The sequence below is a fragment of the Cervus elaphus genome, chromosome X (assembly GCF_910594005.1).
Source record: "Cervus elaphus chromosome X, mCerEla1.1, whole genome shotgun sequence".
NCBI classification, from domain to species: Eukaryota; Metazoa; Chordata; class Mammalia; order Artiodactyla; family Cervidae; genus Cervus; species Cervus elaphus.
The window spans coordinates 82,588,108-82,602,635 of record NC_057848.1 but is presented as its reverse complement, the minus strand read 5'-3'; the positions used below and the strand labels follow the sequence as shown (position 1 = coordinate 82,602,635).

General features: G+C 39.6%; 1 protein-coding gene across 5 annotated transcripts; it reads left to right on the top strand.

Moving 5' to 3' along the window:
* Window positions 1–7,228: 7,228 nt before the first annotated feature.
* On the top strand, window positions 7,229–9,719 carry BEX5 (brain expressed X-linked 5). Of its 5 annotated transcripts, XM_043896030.1 has the most exons (4): window positions 7,229–7,386; window positions 7,910–7,980; window positions 8,500–8,566; window positions 9,120–9,719. In XM_043896030.1, exon 4 carries the CDS (start codon window positions 9,149–9,151, stop codon window positions 9,485–9,487), a length of 339 nt encoding a protein of 112 aa, XP_043751965.1. In that variant the 5' UTR covers window positions 7,229–7,386; window positions 7,910–7,980; window positions 8,500–8,566; window positions 9,120–9,148; the 3' UTR covers window positions 9,488–9,719. The 5 variants fall into 5 exon arrangements, with proteins under 5 accessions (XP_043751965.1, XP_043751964.1, XP_043751961.1 ...); XM_043896029.1 differs by lacking the exon at window positions 7,910–7,980 and having other exon boundaries at window positions 7,230–7,382; XM_043896026.1 differs by lacking the exon at window positions 7,910–7,980 and having other exon boundaries at window positions 7,230–7,551.
* The last annotated feature ends 4,809 nt before the right edge of the window (window positions 9,720–14,528 follow it).

Sequence of the window (14,528 nt, the reverse complement as noted above, 5' to 3'; positions counted from 1 at the left end):
AACTATCTGAAACAGAACTGACCCCACACTGCCCACAACAGCTCCAGAGAAATTCCTAGATATATTTTTACCATTATAACTTTTTAATATTTAAGTTCTTTATTACTTCTTTAATTTTCATTTTTATAACCTACTATTCCCTTGCAAAAAATAGCCTATTTTTAAAGCAAATTTCAAATATGTATTTTTTATAATTTTTGGGATTGATTATGTTTTTCATTTTTAATATTGTATTTCTGAGAGTCTTACCTCTACTCTAGATTTATAATCTTTGCTTTTTGGTATTTGTTATCAATTTTGTACCTTTAAGAATCTAATCTTCAGTATCCATTTTCAATTAAGTGTGTGATTACTGACTTGATTGCTCTCTCCCCTTTTGACTCTCACTTTTCTTCCCCAGGTCACCTCTATCTCCTCCCTTCTTCTTCTCTTCTCTACTTAATTCTGTGAATGTCTCTGGTGTTCAGGGCTGTGGAGAACACTTAGGGAACTGATTACTGGCTAGATTTGTCTCTCTCCTTTTGACTCCCCCCTTCTGCTCCTGGTCACCTCGATCTCCCTCCTCCCTCTCCTTTTCTCCATGTAACTCTGTGAACCTCTCTGGGTGTCCCTCACTGTGGAGAATCTTTTCTCCATTAACCTAGATGTTTTATCATCTGTATTGTGTGGATGTAGACGTCTTCAGGCTACTGTAAGAATAAGACTGAAAGCCAGAGGCAAGAGGCTTAAATTCAAAACTTGAGAACACCAGAAAAAACTTGATTCCAGGGAATATTAATTGACATGAGCTCATGCAAAAGCATCCATACCTACACTGAAACCAAGCTCCACCCAAGAGCCAACAAGTTCCAAAGCAAGACATACCATGCTAATTCTCCAGCAACACAGGAACATAGCCATGAGCATTAAAAGACAGGCTGCCCAAAGCCATGCCAAACCCATAGACACCTCAAAACTCACTACAGGACTCTTCATTGCACTCCAGAGAGAAGAGATACAGCTCCACCCACCAGAACACAGACACAAGCTTCCCTAACGAGGAAACCTTGAAAAGCCACGCCCAACCCCACCCACAGGGAGCAACCTCCACAATAAAGAGGAACCACAAACTTCCAGCATACAGAAAGGCCACCCCAAAAGCAGAAATCCAAACAAAATGAAAAGGCAGAGAAATATTCAGCAGGTAAAGGAACATGATAAATGCCCACCAAAACAAAGCAAAGAGGAGGAGGTAGAGAGTCTACCTGAAAAAAAGAATTCAGAATAATGATAGTAAAGATAATCCAAAATCTTGAAAACAAAATGGAGTTACAGATAAATAGACTAGAGACAAGGATTGAGAAGATGCAAGAAATGTTTAACAAGGACCTAGAAGAAATAAAGAAGAGTCAATCAATAATGAATAATGCAATAACTGAGATCAAAAGCACTCTGGAGGGAACCAACAGTAGAATAACTGAGGCAGAAGATAGGATAAGAGAGGTGGAAGATAGAAGGGTGGAAATAACTGAAGCAGAGAGGAAAAAAGAAAAAAGAATTAAAAGAAATGAGGACAAGCTCAGAGACCTCTGGGACAATGTTAAATGCCCCAACATTCAAATTATAGGAGTCCCAGAAGAAGACAAAAAGAAAGGGCATGAGAAAATACTTGAGGAGATAATAGTTGAAAACTTCCCTAAAATGAGGAAGGAAATGGCCACCCAAGTCCAAGAAACCCAGAGGGTCCCAAACAGGATAAACCCAAAGTGAAACACACAAAGACACATATTAATCAAATTAATGAAGATCAAACACAAAGAGCAAATACTAAAAGCATCAAGGGAAAAGCAACAAATAACACACAAGGGGATTCCCATAAGGATAATAGCTGATTTCTCAGTAGAAACTCTTCAAGCCAGAAGGGAGTGGCAGGACATACTTAAAGTGATTAAAGAGAAAAACCTACAATCCAGATTGCTGTATCCAGCAAGAATCTCATTCAAATATGAAGGAGAAATCAAAAGCTTTTCAGGCAAACAAAAGCTGAGAGAATTCAGCACCACCAAACCAGCTCTTCACCAAATGCTACAGGATCTTCTCTAGACAGGAAACACAGAAAAGGTGTGTAAACATGAATCCAAAGCAACAAACCAAATGGCAATGGGATCATACTTATCAATAATTACCTGAAATGTAAATGGGTTGAATGCCTCAACCAAAACACAAAGACTGGCTAAATGGACAGAAAAACAAGACCCCTATATATGCTGTCTACAAGAGACCCACCTCAAAACAAGGGACACATACAGACTGAAAGTGAAGGGCTGGAGAAAGATATTTCATGCAAATGGAGACCAAAAGAAAGCAGGAGTAGCAATACTCATATCAGATAAAATAGACTTTGAAATAAAGGCTGTGAAAAGAGACAAGGAATGACACTACATAATGATCAAAGGATCAATCCAAGAAAAAGATAAAACAATTACAAATATATATGCACCCACCATAGGAGCACTGCAATATCTAAGGCAAATGCTAACAAGTATGAAAGGGGAAATTAACAGTAATACAATAATACTCCACTGACATCTATGAATAGATCAACTAAACAGAAAATTAGCAAGGAAACACAAACTTTAAATGATACAATGGACCAGATAGACCTAATTGATATCTATAGGACATTTTACCCCCCCAAAAAATGAATCTCACCTTTTTCTCAAGGGCACACAGAACATTCTTCAGGATAGATCACATCCTGGGCCATATATCTAGCCTTGGTAAATTCAAAAAAATTGAAATCATTTCAAGTGTCTTTTCTGATCACAATGCAGTAAGATTAGATGTTAACTACAGGGAAAAAAACTATTAAAAATACAAACATATGGTGGCTAAAGAACACGCTTCTGAATAACCAACATATCAGAGAAGAAATCAAAAAAGAAATCACAATATGTATACAAACAAATGAAAATGAAAACACGACAACCGAAAACCTATAGGATTCAGTAAAAGCAGTGCTAAGGGGAAGGTTCATAGCAATTCAAGCTTACCTCAAGAAACAAGAGCTAAGTCAAATAACCTAACTTTACACCTAAAGCAACTGGTAAAAAAAGAAACAAAGAACTCCAGAGTTAGTAGAAGGAAAGAAATCATAAAAATTAGGGCAGAAATGAAAAGGAAACAAAGGAGACTATAGCAAAAATCAACAAAACTAGAAGCCAGTTCTTTGAGAATATAAGTAAAATAGACAAACCAATAGCCAGACTCATCAAGAAAAAAAGGGAGAAGAATCAAATTGACAAAATTAGAAATAAAAATGGAGAAATCACAACAGACAACACAGAAATACAAAGGATCATAAGAGACTACCATCAGCAACTATATGCCAATAAAATGGACAACTTGGAAGAAATGGACGAATTCTTAGAAAAGTATAACCTTCCAAAACTGAACTGGGAAGAAATAGAAAATGTTAACAGACCCATCACAAGCACGGAAATCGAAACTGGAATTAAAAATCTTCCAACAAACAAAAGCTCAGGATCAGATGGCTTCACAGCTGAATTCTACCAAAAATTTAGAGAAGAGATAACACCTATCTTACTCAAACTCTTCCAGAAAATTGCAGAGGAAGGTAAACTGCCAAACTCATTCTATGAGGCCAACATCACACTAATACCAAAACCAGATAAAGATGGCACAAAAAAAGAAAGCTACAGGCCAATATCACTGATGAACATAGATGCAAAAATCCTTAACAAAATTCTAGCAAACAAAATCTAACAACATATTAAAAAGATCATACATCATGACCAAGTGGGCTTTATCCCAGGAATGCATGAATTCTTCAATATTTGCAAATCAATGTGATACACCACAGTAACAAATTAAATGATAAAAACCATATGATTATCTCAATCGATGCAGAGAAAGCCTTTGACAAAATTCAGCATTCATTTATGATAAAAACCCTTCAGAAAGCAGGCATAGAAGGAACATACCTAACATAATACAAGCCATACATGATAAACCCACAGCAAACATTATCCTCCATGGTGAAAAATTCAAAGCATTTCCCCTAAAGTCAGGAACAAGACAAGGGTGCCCACTCTCACCACTACTATTCAACATAATTTTGGAAGTTTTAGCCACAGCAATCAGAGAAGAAAAATAAATAAAAGGAATCCAGATTGGAAAATAAGTAAAACTCACTGTTTGCATAATGGGGGCCACATGTACACCCATGGCTGATTCATGTCAATGTATGGTAAAAACCACTACAAACTGTACAGTAATTGGCCTCCAATTAAAATAAACAAGTTAATTAAAAATAAATAAATAAAAATAAATTAAAACAGGGAGAGTAGTAAAATTGTTACTAACCTGAAACTATTTTTAAGCAAATAAAAAAGCAAGTAGCAGAACAGCTTATGGTATGTTATTCCATTAAAATAGATGCATAAATAAATTATAATAGTGAGTAGAAAATATTTAGTAAGACTGTACACTAAAACATATTTACCTTTATATATTGCAATTTTATCTATCTATACAATTTTATATAAGAAATCTCAAAAGACAAGCTAAGCTTTAAGAAAATTTTATACGGAATGAACTTTAGTTAATATTTTTAAATGACCATTAGATCTTCAACTGGCTCAAATGGTTCAGGAAAAAATAATATGTCCTTCTACAGGAAGAGAGAATGAGAAAGCAAAAGCAAAATGTTAAAACTGCGAAATACAGTGAAGGACATGTGGGAGTTCTTTGTGCTATTTTCAAAATCATTCTTTACATTTGAAAGTATTTAATAATAATTTTTAAACAACTGCACATAACAATGGGAGCTTTTTCATTTGTTTCATTTTGGTGTTTTGCCTATGACATGGATTCCAAATGCTAGCTAATATTAAGAATTGTGTGAAAAGCCTAAATGTAAGTTCTTGGGCCTGGCTTCAATCTACTGAACTAGAATCTTCAGAGAATGGTCTGGGAATCTCAGGTGTTTGTTATGATGTTTTGAAAACATTACCTGATGATGTGACAATTTTTTAAAGAATAAATGAAATAAGACAAAATGAAACAAAAATAAAATAAAAATTTAAAACTATAATAACTCAATGTTGGTGAACTCATAAAATAGGAATGCTCATACATTATAGGTGCCAAACTGGGGCAACATTTTACAAGGGAAATTTCTATGACAGTTAAAAGCATCCATAGTCATATACAGCAACAACCATTCTAGGAATTTAAAACTTTCATATTAGTATCAAAAATTTGTGTACAAAAAAGTTCAACTGACATTGTATCTCATAATGAAAACTACAAACAGTCCAATAGCCATAAACATGGGAATGGATGTATATGTATTCATTTTGAAGGTATATGTTTGGATTGATTTAGAGTAAAATGTGAATTGTGTAATTCTAGAGGCAAGGATAAAGATGATAGTGTCCTTCCACCTTATCCTATCTCTGTGTGTGCTGTGCTTAGTCACTCAGTCGTGTCCGACTCTTTGAGACCCCATGGACTATAGCCCACCAGGCTCTGTCCATAAGATTCTCAAGGCAAGTATACTGCAGTTGGTTGCCATGCCCTCCTCTAGGGGATCTTCCCAACCCGGGATCAAACCCAGGTCTTCCGCATTGCAGGCAGATTCTTTGCCATCTGAGCCACCAGGGAAACCCTATCCTATCTCTAACTATCCCTAAATCTTACTGAGGGCTCTTTTTGGTACCTTGGGAGCTTGCTCAGGTCAGGCTTAGGACAATCTATATGTGCCAGAGATTTTAACATTCTCAGGGTAATGTCCACCAATAAAGGACCCATATTCATGGATAAACACTCCAGTTTCCCATCTGTAATTGGGATAATTCTGAGGAGCATCCTACATGGTTCCTTAGATTTATAGGGTCCCCAGCAGGACTGGACCATTTGCTTTTTGGCTATGTCTGTCTCTGGTGGTATATTAAAAACATTTTAATCCTAAAATTTATACAAAATAACATTTATTATATACTATTTCAATGACATGTCTTTTTATCTAAATATTTAATGTCTATTCAAGTGTATAAAATGAATAATACACTTCATTTTTTTTCAAATAGCTAATTATCCCAGAACCATTTTTTCAGTAATCTAACCTTTCCCTATTGATTCAAAATATTTCAATCAGATTACTAATATTTCTCTAGGTTTGAAAATATATTCAGGTTTGAAAATTGACTTTCTCTTCTCATTTGTCCTATATCTATTCTGGTATAATATTGTTTTAATATTGTAGCTTCACAACTCTTTTTACCTGTCAGCATAACTTTCTCAAATTATTGTTCTGAATTGTGGGACGACCTTCTCTGTTTTAGAGGTAATGCAAGTGTTTTGTTTGTAAAGTGAAGTTGCACTAATATAATTTAGAGGAGCTCATAAATTTGTCACAGATTCTCAAGATCTGAAAATCCACCAAGACTCCCTTAGACTCACTGCTTCATCTTATAAAAGGACTGCACAGAGGACCTTTACAAATGAAACTAGCAGCTTGGGTTTATATTTCAGAGTCCTTTGAAGGAGGTGTAGGGTGCTATCCGGAGAGACTATATTTGTAGGATGATTCAACAGCATAAACAGAATGGCAAGGTTTTGCAACTTTAATCTTAGTTTTCAACTGAAAATAACTGCATAGTCTAATTACAACAACCAAAACATGAATGTATACTGATGGGAAATAGAACAAAAACAATCACCCACCCCTTCAAAAAATAAACAGAAAGGGAAATAATTAGGGTGAAAGTTGTTGTCGTTGTTGTTGTTTAATGTTACCTCCTACTTCCAGACTTTCTAGACTCGCACCGCCCCCAACACACCCTGTCCCGGTTCCAACCTGGGACAAAACCAACAAGACTGATAGGGGAAATTCTAGGCTTTACTTACTGCAGAGTGGAAGGGAGAAAAGTGGACATTTAATAGTACAGAAGAGGAAGAAGCAATTCTTTAAAAGCTCCAGCAGAAATCAGGAAAAAGGCAAATACGAACGACAAAATATTGTGACCCATGTGGTGTCGAAGATGCTAAATAGGAAAATGAATAGATAGATAAGCAAATAAATAAATAAATAATGGATGTGCAGCACCCAGTAGTATAGTTGGGGAGAAAGGGGGAATGAGGCAAAAGGTGGCCACGCCCCCGCTCCCGCCCCCAGTTCTCTCCAGCACCGCAGGTAGGAACCTTAATTGGGGATGTGAGCTCACAGTGACGCAGACCTAGAGCCCGCGCTTAAATTGGTCTCTCCTTCCAGTTGCAGTCCATAGTCCTTTGCGGCTATACGCTGGCTCGCTATTACCTTACGGTGGGCGAACTGTACCCAGAAAGGAGGAAGTCGTGGAAGCCGACCGCGATCCTCGGCAGGTTGGAGGGCGCTGACTGGGGAGGGGAGCGGGGGCCTGAGGGTAAAGACCAGAGCGAGTCCAGGACTGGATTCTCTCTACTGCTTCTCCGATGACCTCACATTTGGTGCAAGAAATGGAGGACTTGGTGGGAGGAATTCAAGAGGCGCCAAGGGTTGAAGAATGGGTACGAGACAGTATCTCCTAAGAGTTGGGCGATTGGGCAATGTCTGGAAGAGAAGGACCGGGAAAGGAGACTGCAAGGAAACGACCTGATTACTGCAGCGCGCCGGGAGGGGCGCGCAACCGGCGACCCTGGGCTGGGGGTGGCAGACTCTGCAGCGGGTCTCAGCCTCCGTTCCCGGTATTTCTTCACCTTCCTTCCATTTTGGAGCCGGAAATGGTGGCTGTGGGAACTCGAAGGAGGAGTGGGGAGGGGACCGGGCGTCTGCTGCAGAGGATAGAGACAGGGATTAGGTGTGGGAAGCACGTCCCTTCTATGGAAGAGGCGATCGATTGCGTGTGCTATGGACTTCTGAACATAGGTCGGAAGCAGGAAACAGTTTCTGGTCGCTGCAGGTCGGTGTGAGTGTGGGCGCTGCCTGCGGACGCTAGGGTAAGCCTGACAAAGCGCTGACGCCACAACGGGGATAGGTTTGTTATGCCCACGTTACCTCTTCGCCCTTCATCCATCTTGATGCATAAAATGGTGAGCAGTGGAAGAAGGGTGAGCGCCAGAAAGTCCACTGGTCCCCGAAAGGTCCTGGCAGATACCTACATTAAAATTATTTATAAATGAACCACGTAGCCCCCCAGTAAGCTCTTCGGACTACCCCTGCCTCGCAAGTTGTCCCTTTGCTTTCAAGAAATGCTAATTAGATGACGGGGAAGGACCAGACAGTGGAGATGAGGGGCCTAAAGAAGAGGTTTGGAAATAATCAGCTTTGATTAGAATGTCTGTTTCTGGAAGACAGGGTCACAAGGCAGGAATAAAAGCCGTGAGATGGGATAGAGGAGAAAGGGAAGGCAGCAACACATTTCTAGCAGAGTCCTAAACCCACTAGACAGCTGGCGCCCCACCCCCACGCTGGTCCTTTAATCAAAGTGATCAGTGCTGGCTATTGTCTGTCTGTAGGTCTTTAGGTCCGTTGCTGCAGCAGATTTCAAGGCTGAGAGACGAAGACTGCTTCTGATCCCTGCAGGTATGGGAGGTGCCTGGGACTCTATGGTAGGGGTGCACAGGGCAGAATGGGGGGAATTCCAGCCTCCCTGCCCGACTAAGTGCAGGAGAAACCTGGCTGATACTGTGGGCCTGTGCCTGGTGACGGAAGAAGGGAGTAGAAGGGCAAGCTCTGGGTACCCCTGGACAACTTGTAAGGAGCTCTGAAGGCTAAGGCCTGGTCTTTCGGCCATGTTCCAGTCCACCACACACTGGGAGCCAGGAGTGGAGGGGGGAAGGATTTTCAGGGAAAATGATGGGCTTTGGGGCAGGGCAGGATCTGGGGCTGTAGAAGGAAATGGCAGCCCACTTCAGTACTCTTGCCTGGAAAATACCATGGATGGAGGAACCTGGTAGGCTACAATCTTTGGAATATCAAAGAGTGGGATATCTGAGCGACTTCACTTTCACTTTCTTTTCTTTGGATCTGGGGCGCCTTCTTAGAGGGCACACTGAAGTCTCTCAGGTGGTGAAACATTTGCTTATAGAGCTCTGAATCTTGTTATGACAAAGCATTCAATCCATTCATCTCCTAGGAAGAAGAAGCAGGGGAAAAAATCTCAAGATGGAAAAGGACCCCAAGGAAAGGAGAGAAGAGGAGCAGGCTCCAGTGTGGAATGAAGAAGCTTGCCCTATGGGAGGTGGTGAAGGCCTCAAACCTAGAGAAAATGTTAGAGGGGATTGGGACCCACCTGCTCAGGATTTTAGAGAGGATATGCCCAATGGGCTTGTCAATAACATTGACATCATAGATGGGGATGCTGATGATATGGAGAGGTTCATGGGGGAGATGAGAGAGCTAAGGAGGAAAATTAGGGAGCTTCAGCTGAGGTACAGTCTGCGCATTCTTATTGGAGATCCTCCTCACCATGACCATCATGATGAATTTTGCCTTATGCCTTGAGTGCTGAGGTTAATAATCATAAACCCCATGCTTTGCAAACTTGCATTTTCTTGATATACCCTTTATTCTGAACCTTCCATGTTCTGTCATTTTTCAGATTAGTGATTTCATTTTCACTTTTGACTTTGTAAGAATTTATGTCAACTTGCAGAAAAGCAGGGGAAATGTTATGAACTTGCATGAAAAGATGTCTATTACATATTGTAAAGCTAATAAAGCAGTTCAAAAAGCAGTCAGTAGATATACTATCTCATTTTAAAGCATGCATTATATATATATCTCTGAATGTGTCTTTTTATTTTCTTGATTAGCTGGTTTTTTTCTTATTTTCTCAAAATAACTATACATGTGTCAGGAAAAAAAAGAATCAAAGAATTTACCAATCAGATTATAAAGGGAATGGAGACAATAAATATTTGAGACACCATTTAAAGACATAAATCTTATATTATCTCTGGGTCTCTTATTTAGAAGCACAAACCTATTAATCATTACAGATATGTTTCTTTAATATCAGCCTTGTTCAGCTGCCCAGTCATGTCTGACTTTTTGCAGCCCCATGGACTGCAGCACACTAGGCCTCCCTATCCTTCAGAGGGACAGGGAAATTTGCCTAAGTTCATGTCCGTTGCATCAGGTGATGCCATCCAGCCATCTCATCCTCTGATGCCCTCTTTTCCTTCTGCCATCAATCATTCCCAGAATCAGGGACTTTTCCAATAAGTCAGAATATAAACAAATATCAGCTTATTTCTTTATTAAATGAAGATAGAACATGTTTTACAGAGGAGCTATTGTGGTAATCAAATGAGGTAGTGACTGAAATCTGTGTCTGGCTCAATGGACACATGCAAGGCCCAACCCTCTAGGTGTCCTTCATATTTAGGGATGGATACAAGCAAGTCTACCAGCAGGTCGACTGACTGCCAGTAGGAAACACCCTTCTATATCTGGGAGGGATATAGTTGTGCATAATGCCATGACTGCTTGGCACTCCTTCCCCTTCTGCTAGATTTTCCTCCCTCCACTAGTCCCCACCACTACTGATGCTCTGGAGGAGTCTTAAAGGTGACAAAGACCACCTCATACTTTTGGACCCTTTGGTGGTCTGAATCCTCAGTTTATCCACTCAGAAATGAGGAGAATGCCCCTTCCTGCTTAGTGTGATTTCAGTTCAGTTCAGTCACTCAGTCGTATCTGACTCTTTGTGACCCCATGGACTGCAGCACGCCAGGCTTCCCTATCACCAACTCCCAGAGCTCGTTTGAACTCATGTCCAACAAGTAGGTGATACCATCCAAACATCTCAAGCTCTGTCATTCTCTTCTCCTGCCTTCAATCTTTCCCAGCATCAGGGTCTTTTTCCAATGAGTCAATTCTTCACATCAGGTGACCAAAGTATTGGAGCTTCAGCATCAGTCCTTCCAATGAATATTCAGGACTGATTTCCTTTAGGATGGACTGGTTGGATCTCCTTGCAGTCCAATGGACACTCGAGAGTCTTCTCCAACACCACAGTTCAAAAGCATCAATTCTTTGGTGCTCAGCTTTCTTTATGGTCCATACATGACTACTGGAAAACCCATAGCTTTGACTAGACAGACCTTTGTCAGAAAAGTAATGTCTCTGCTTCGTAATACACTGTCTAGGGCTGCCCTTGTGGCTCAGCTGGTAAAGAATCTGCCTGCAATGTGGGAGACCTGGGTTTGATTCCTGGGTTGGGAAGATCCCCTAGAGAAGGGAAAGGCTACCCATTCCAGTATTCTGGCCTAGAGAATTCCATGGACTGTATAGTACATTGAGTCACAAAGAGTTGGACTTGACTGAGAGACTTTCACTAGGTTGGTCAGAGCTTTTCTTCCAAAGAGCAAGTGTATTTTAATTTTATGGCTGCAGTCACCATCTACAGTGATTTTGGAGCCCAAGAAAATAAAGTCTGTCACTGTTTCCATTGTTTCCCCATCTATTTGCCATGAAGTGATCAGACTGGATGCCGTGATCTTAGTTTTTTGAATGTTGAGTTTTAAGCCAACTTTTTCACTCTCCTCTTTCACTTTCATCAAGAGGCTCTTTAGTTACTATTGCTTTCTGCCATTATGGTGATGTCATCTACATATGTGAGATTATTGATATTTCTCCCAGCAATCTTGATTCCAGCTGTGCTTCATCCAGCCAGGCATTTTGCATGATGTATTCTGCATATAAGTTAAATAAGCAGGGGAACAATATGCAGCCTTGATGTACTGCTCTCCCAATGTGGAACCAGCTGTTGTTCAATGTTTGGTGCTAACTTGCCTCTTGACCTGCATACAGATATCTTGGGAGGCAGGTAAAGTGGTCTGGTATTCCCATCTCTAAGAATTTTCCACTTTGTTGTGATCCACACAGTCAAAGGATTTAGCATAGTCAATGAAGCAGAAGTAGAGGTTTTTCTGGAATTATCTTGCTTTTTCTATGATTCAATGGATATTGGTAATTTGATCTCTGGTTGTTCTGCCTTTTATAAATCCAGCTTGAATATCTGTAAATTCTTGGTTCACATACTACTGAAGCCTAACTTGGAGAATGCTGAGCATTAATTTGCTAGCCTGCAAGACAAGTACAATTGTGTGGTAGTTTCAACATTCTTTGGCATTGCCTTTCTTTGGGATTGGAATGAAGACTGACCTTTTCCAGTCCTGTGGCCACTGCTGAGTTTTCCAAATTTGCTGGAATATTGAGTGCACCACATTCACAGCATCAATCTTTGAAATTGCTCAACTGGCATTCCATTACCTCTACCAGCTTTGTTCCTAGTGATGCTTCCTAAGGCCCACTTGACTTCGCATTCCAGGATGTCTGGTTCTAGGTGAGTGACCACACCATCATGATTATCTGGGTCATGAAGATCTTTTTTGAATAGTTCTTCTATGTATTCTTGCCACTTCTTTTATTATTTTTTTAATGTAAGGACATTGCATTTATTTATTTATTTTTTAATTTATTTATTTTAATTGGAGGTTAATTACTTTACAATATTGTAGTGGTTTTTGCCAAACATTGACATGAATCAGCCATGGGTGTACATGTGTTCCCCATCCAGATCTCCCCTCCCACCTCCTTCCCCATCCCGTCCCTCAAGGTCATCACAGTGCACCAGTGCTGAGGACCCTGTCTCATGCATCAAACCTGGACTGACAATCTGTTTCACATATGATAATATACATGTTTCAATGCTATTCTCTGAAATCATCCCACGTTCGCCTTCTCCCACAGAGTCCAAAAGACTGGTCTATACATCTGTGTCTCTGTTGCTGTCTCGCATATAGGTTCATCGCTACCATCTTTCTAAATTCCATATATATGCATTAGTATACTGTATTGATGTTTCCCTTTCTGACTTACTTCACTTTGTATATTAGGCTCCAGTTTCATCCACCTCATTAGAACTGAATGAAATGTATTCTTTTTAATGGCTGAGTAATATTCCATTGTGTGTATGTACCACAGTGTTCTTATCCATTCATCTGTTGATGGACGCCTAGGTTGCTTCCATGTCCTGGCTACTATAAACAGTGCTGTGATGAGCATTGGGGTACACGTGTCTCTTTCAATTCTGGTTTCCTCACTGTGTATGTCCAGCAGTGGGAATGCTGGGTCCTATGGCAGATCTATTTCCAGTTTTTTTAGGAATCTCCACACTGTTCTCCATAGTGGCTGTAATAGTTTGCATTCCCACCAACAGTGTAAGAGGGTTCCCTTTTCTCCACACCCTCTCCAGCATTTATTGTTTGTAGACTTTTGGATAGAAGCCATTCTGACCGGCGTGAGATGGTACCTCATTGTGGTTTTGATTTGCATTTCTCTGATAATGCGTGATGTTCAGCATCTTTTCATGTGTTTCTCAGCCATCTATATGTCTTCTATGGAGAAATGTCTGTTTAGTTCTTTGGCCCATTTTTTGATTGGGTCATTTATTTTTCTGGAATTGAGCTGCATGAGCTGTTTGTATATTTTTGAGATTAATTCTTTGTCTGTTGCTTCACTTGCTATTATTTTCTCCCATTCTGAAGGCTGTCTTTTCACCTTGTTTATAGTTTCCTTCATTGTGCAATAGCTTTTAAGTTTCATTAGGTCCCATTTGTTTATTTTTGCTTTTATTTCCGTTACTCTGGGAGGTGAGTCATAGAGGACCCTGCTATGATTTATGTCAGAGTGTTTTGCCTAAGTTTTCCTCTAGGAGTTTTATAGTTTCTAGTCTTACATTTAGATCTTTAATCCATTTGAGTTTATTTTTGTGTATGGTGTTAGAGAGTGCTCTAGATTCATTCTTTTACAAGTGGTTGACTGGTTTTCCCAGCACCACTTGTTAAAGTGGTTGTCTTTTCTCCATTGTGTATTCTTTCCTCCTTTGTCAAAGATAAGGTGTCCATAGGTGTGTGGATTTATCTCTGGGCTTTCTATTCTGTTCCATTGATCTATATTTCTGTCTTTGTGCCAGTACCACACTGTATTAATGACTGTAGCTTTGTAGTAGAGCCTAAAGTCAAGCAGGTTGATCCCTCCAGTTCCATTCTTCTTTCTCAAGATTGTTTTAGCTGTTCAAGGTTTTTTGTATTTCCATACAAATTGTGAAATTATTTGTTCTAGTTCTGTGAAAAATACCATTGGTAGTTTGATAGGGATTGCATTGAATCTGTAGATTGCTTTGGGTAGTATAGCCATTTTGACAATATTTATTCTTCCAGTCCATGAACACGGTATATTTCTCCATCTGTTTACGTCCTCTTTGATTTCTTTTTTTTTTCTTTTTTTCTTTTTTATTTATTTATTGATGCATAATTGCTTTACAGAATTTTGTTGTTTTCTGTCAAACCTCAATATGAATCATCCATAGGTATACATATAACCCCTCCCTTTTTTTTTTTTTTTTTTAAATTTTTTTATTAGTTGGAGGCTAATTGCTTCACAACATTTCAGTGGGTTTTGTCATACATTGATATGAATCAGCCATAGATTTACACTTATTCCCCATCCCGATCCCCCCTCCCATCTCCCTCTC

Excerpts from the sequence above, each read along its gene's own strand:
- BEX5 (XM_043896026.1), top strand. The coding sequence starts at position 7,477 with ATGACCTCACATTTGGTGCAAGAAATGGAGGACTTGGTGGGAGGAATT. Across the intron at positions 7,552-8,499 it reads CGCCAAGGGTTGAAGAATGG|GTCTTTAGGTCCGTTGCTGC; the intron begins GTACGAGACAGT and ends GTCTGTCTGTAG. Across the intron at positions 8,567-9,119 it reads ACTGCTTCTGATCCCTGCAG|GAAGAAGAAGCAGGGGAAAA; the intron begins GTATGGGAGGTG and ends TTCATCTCCTAG.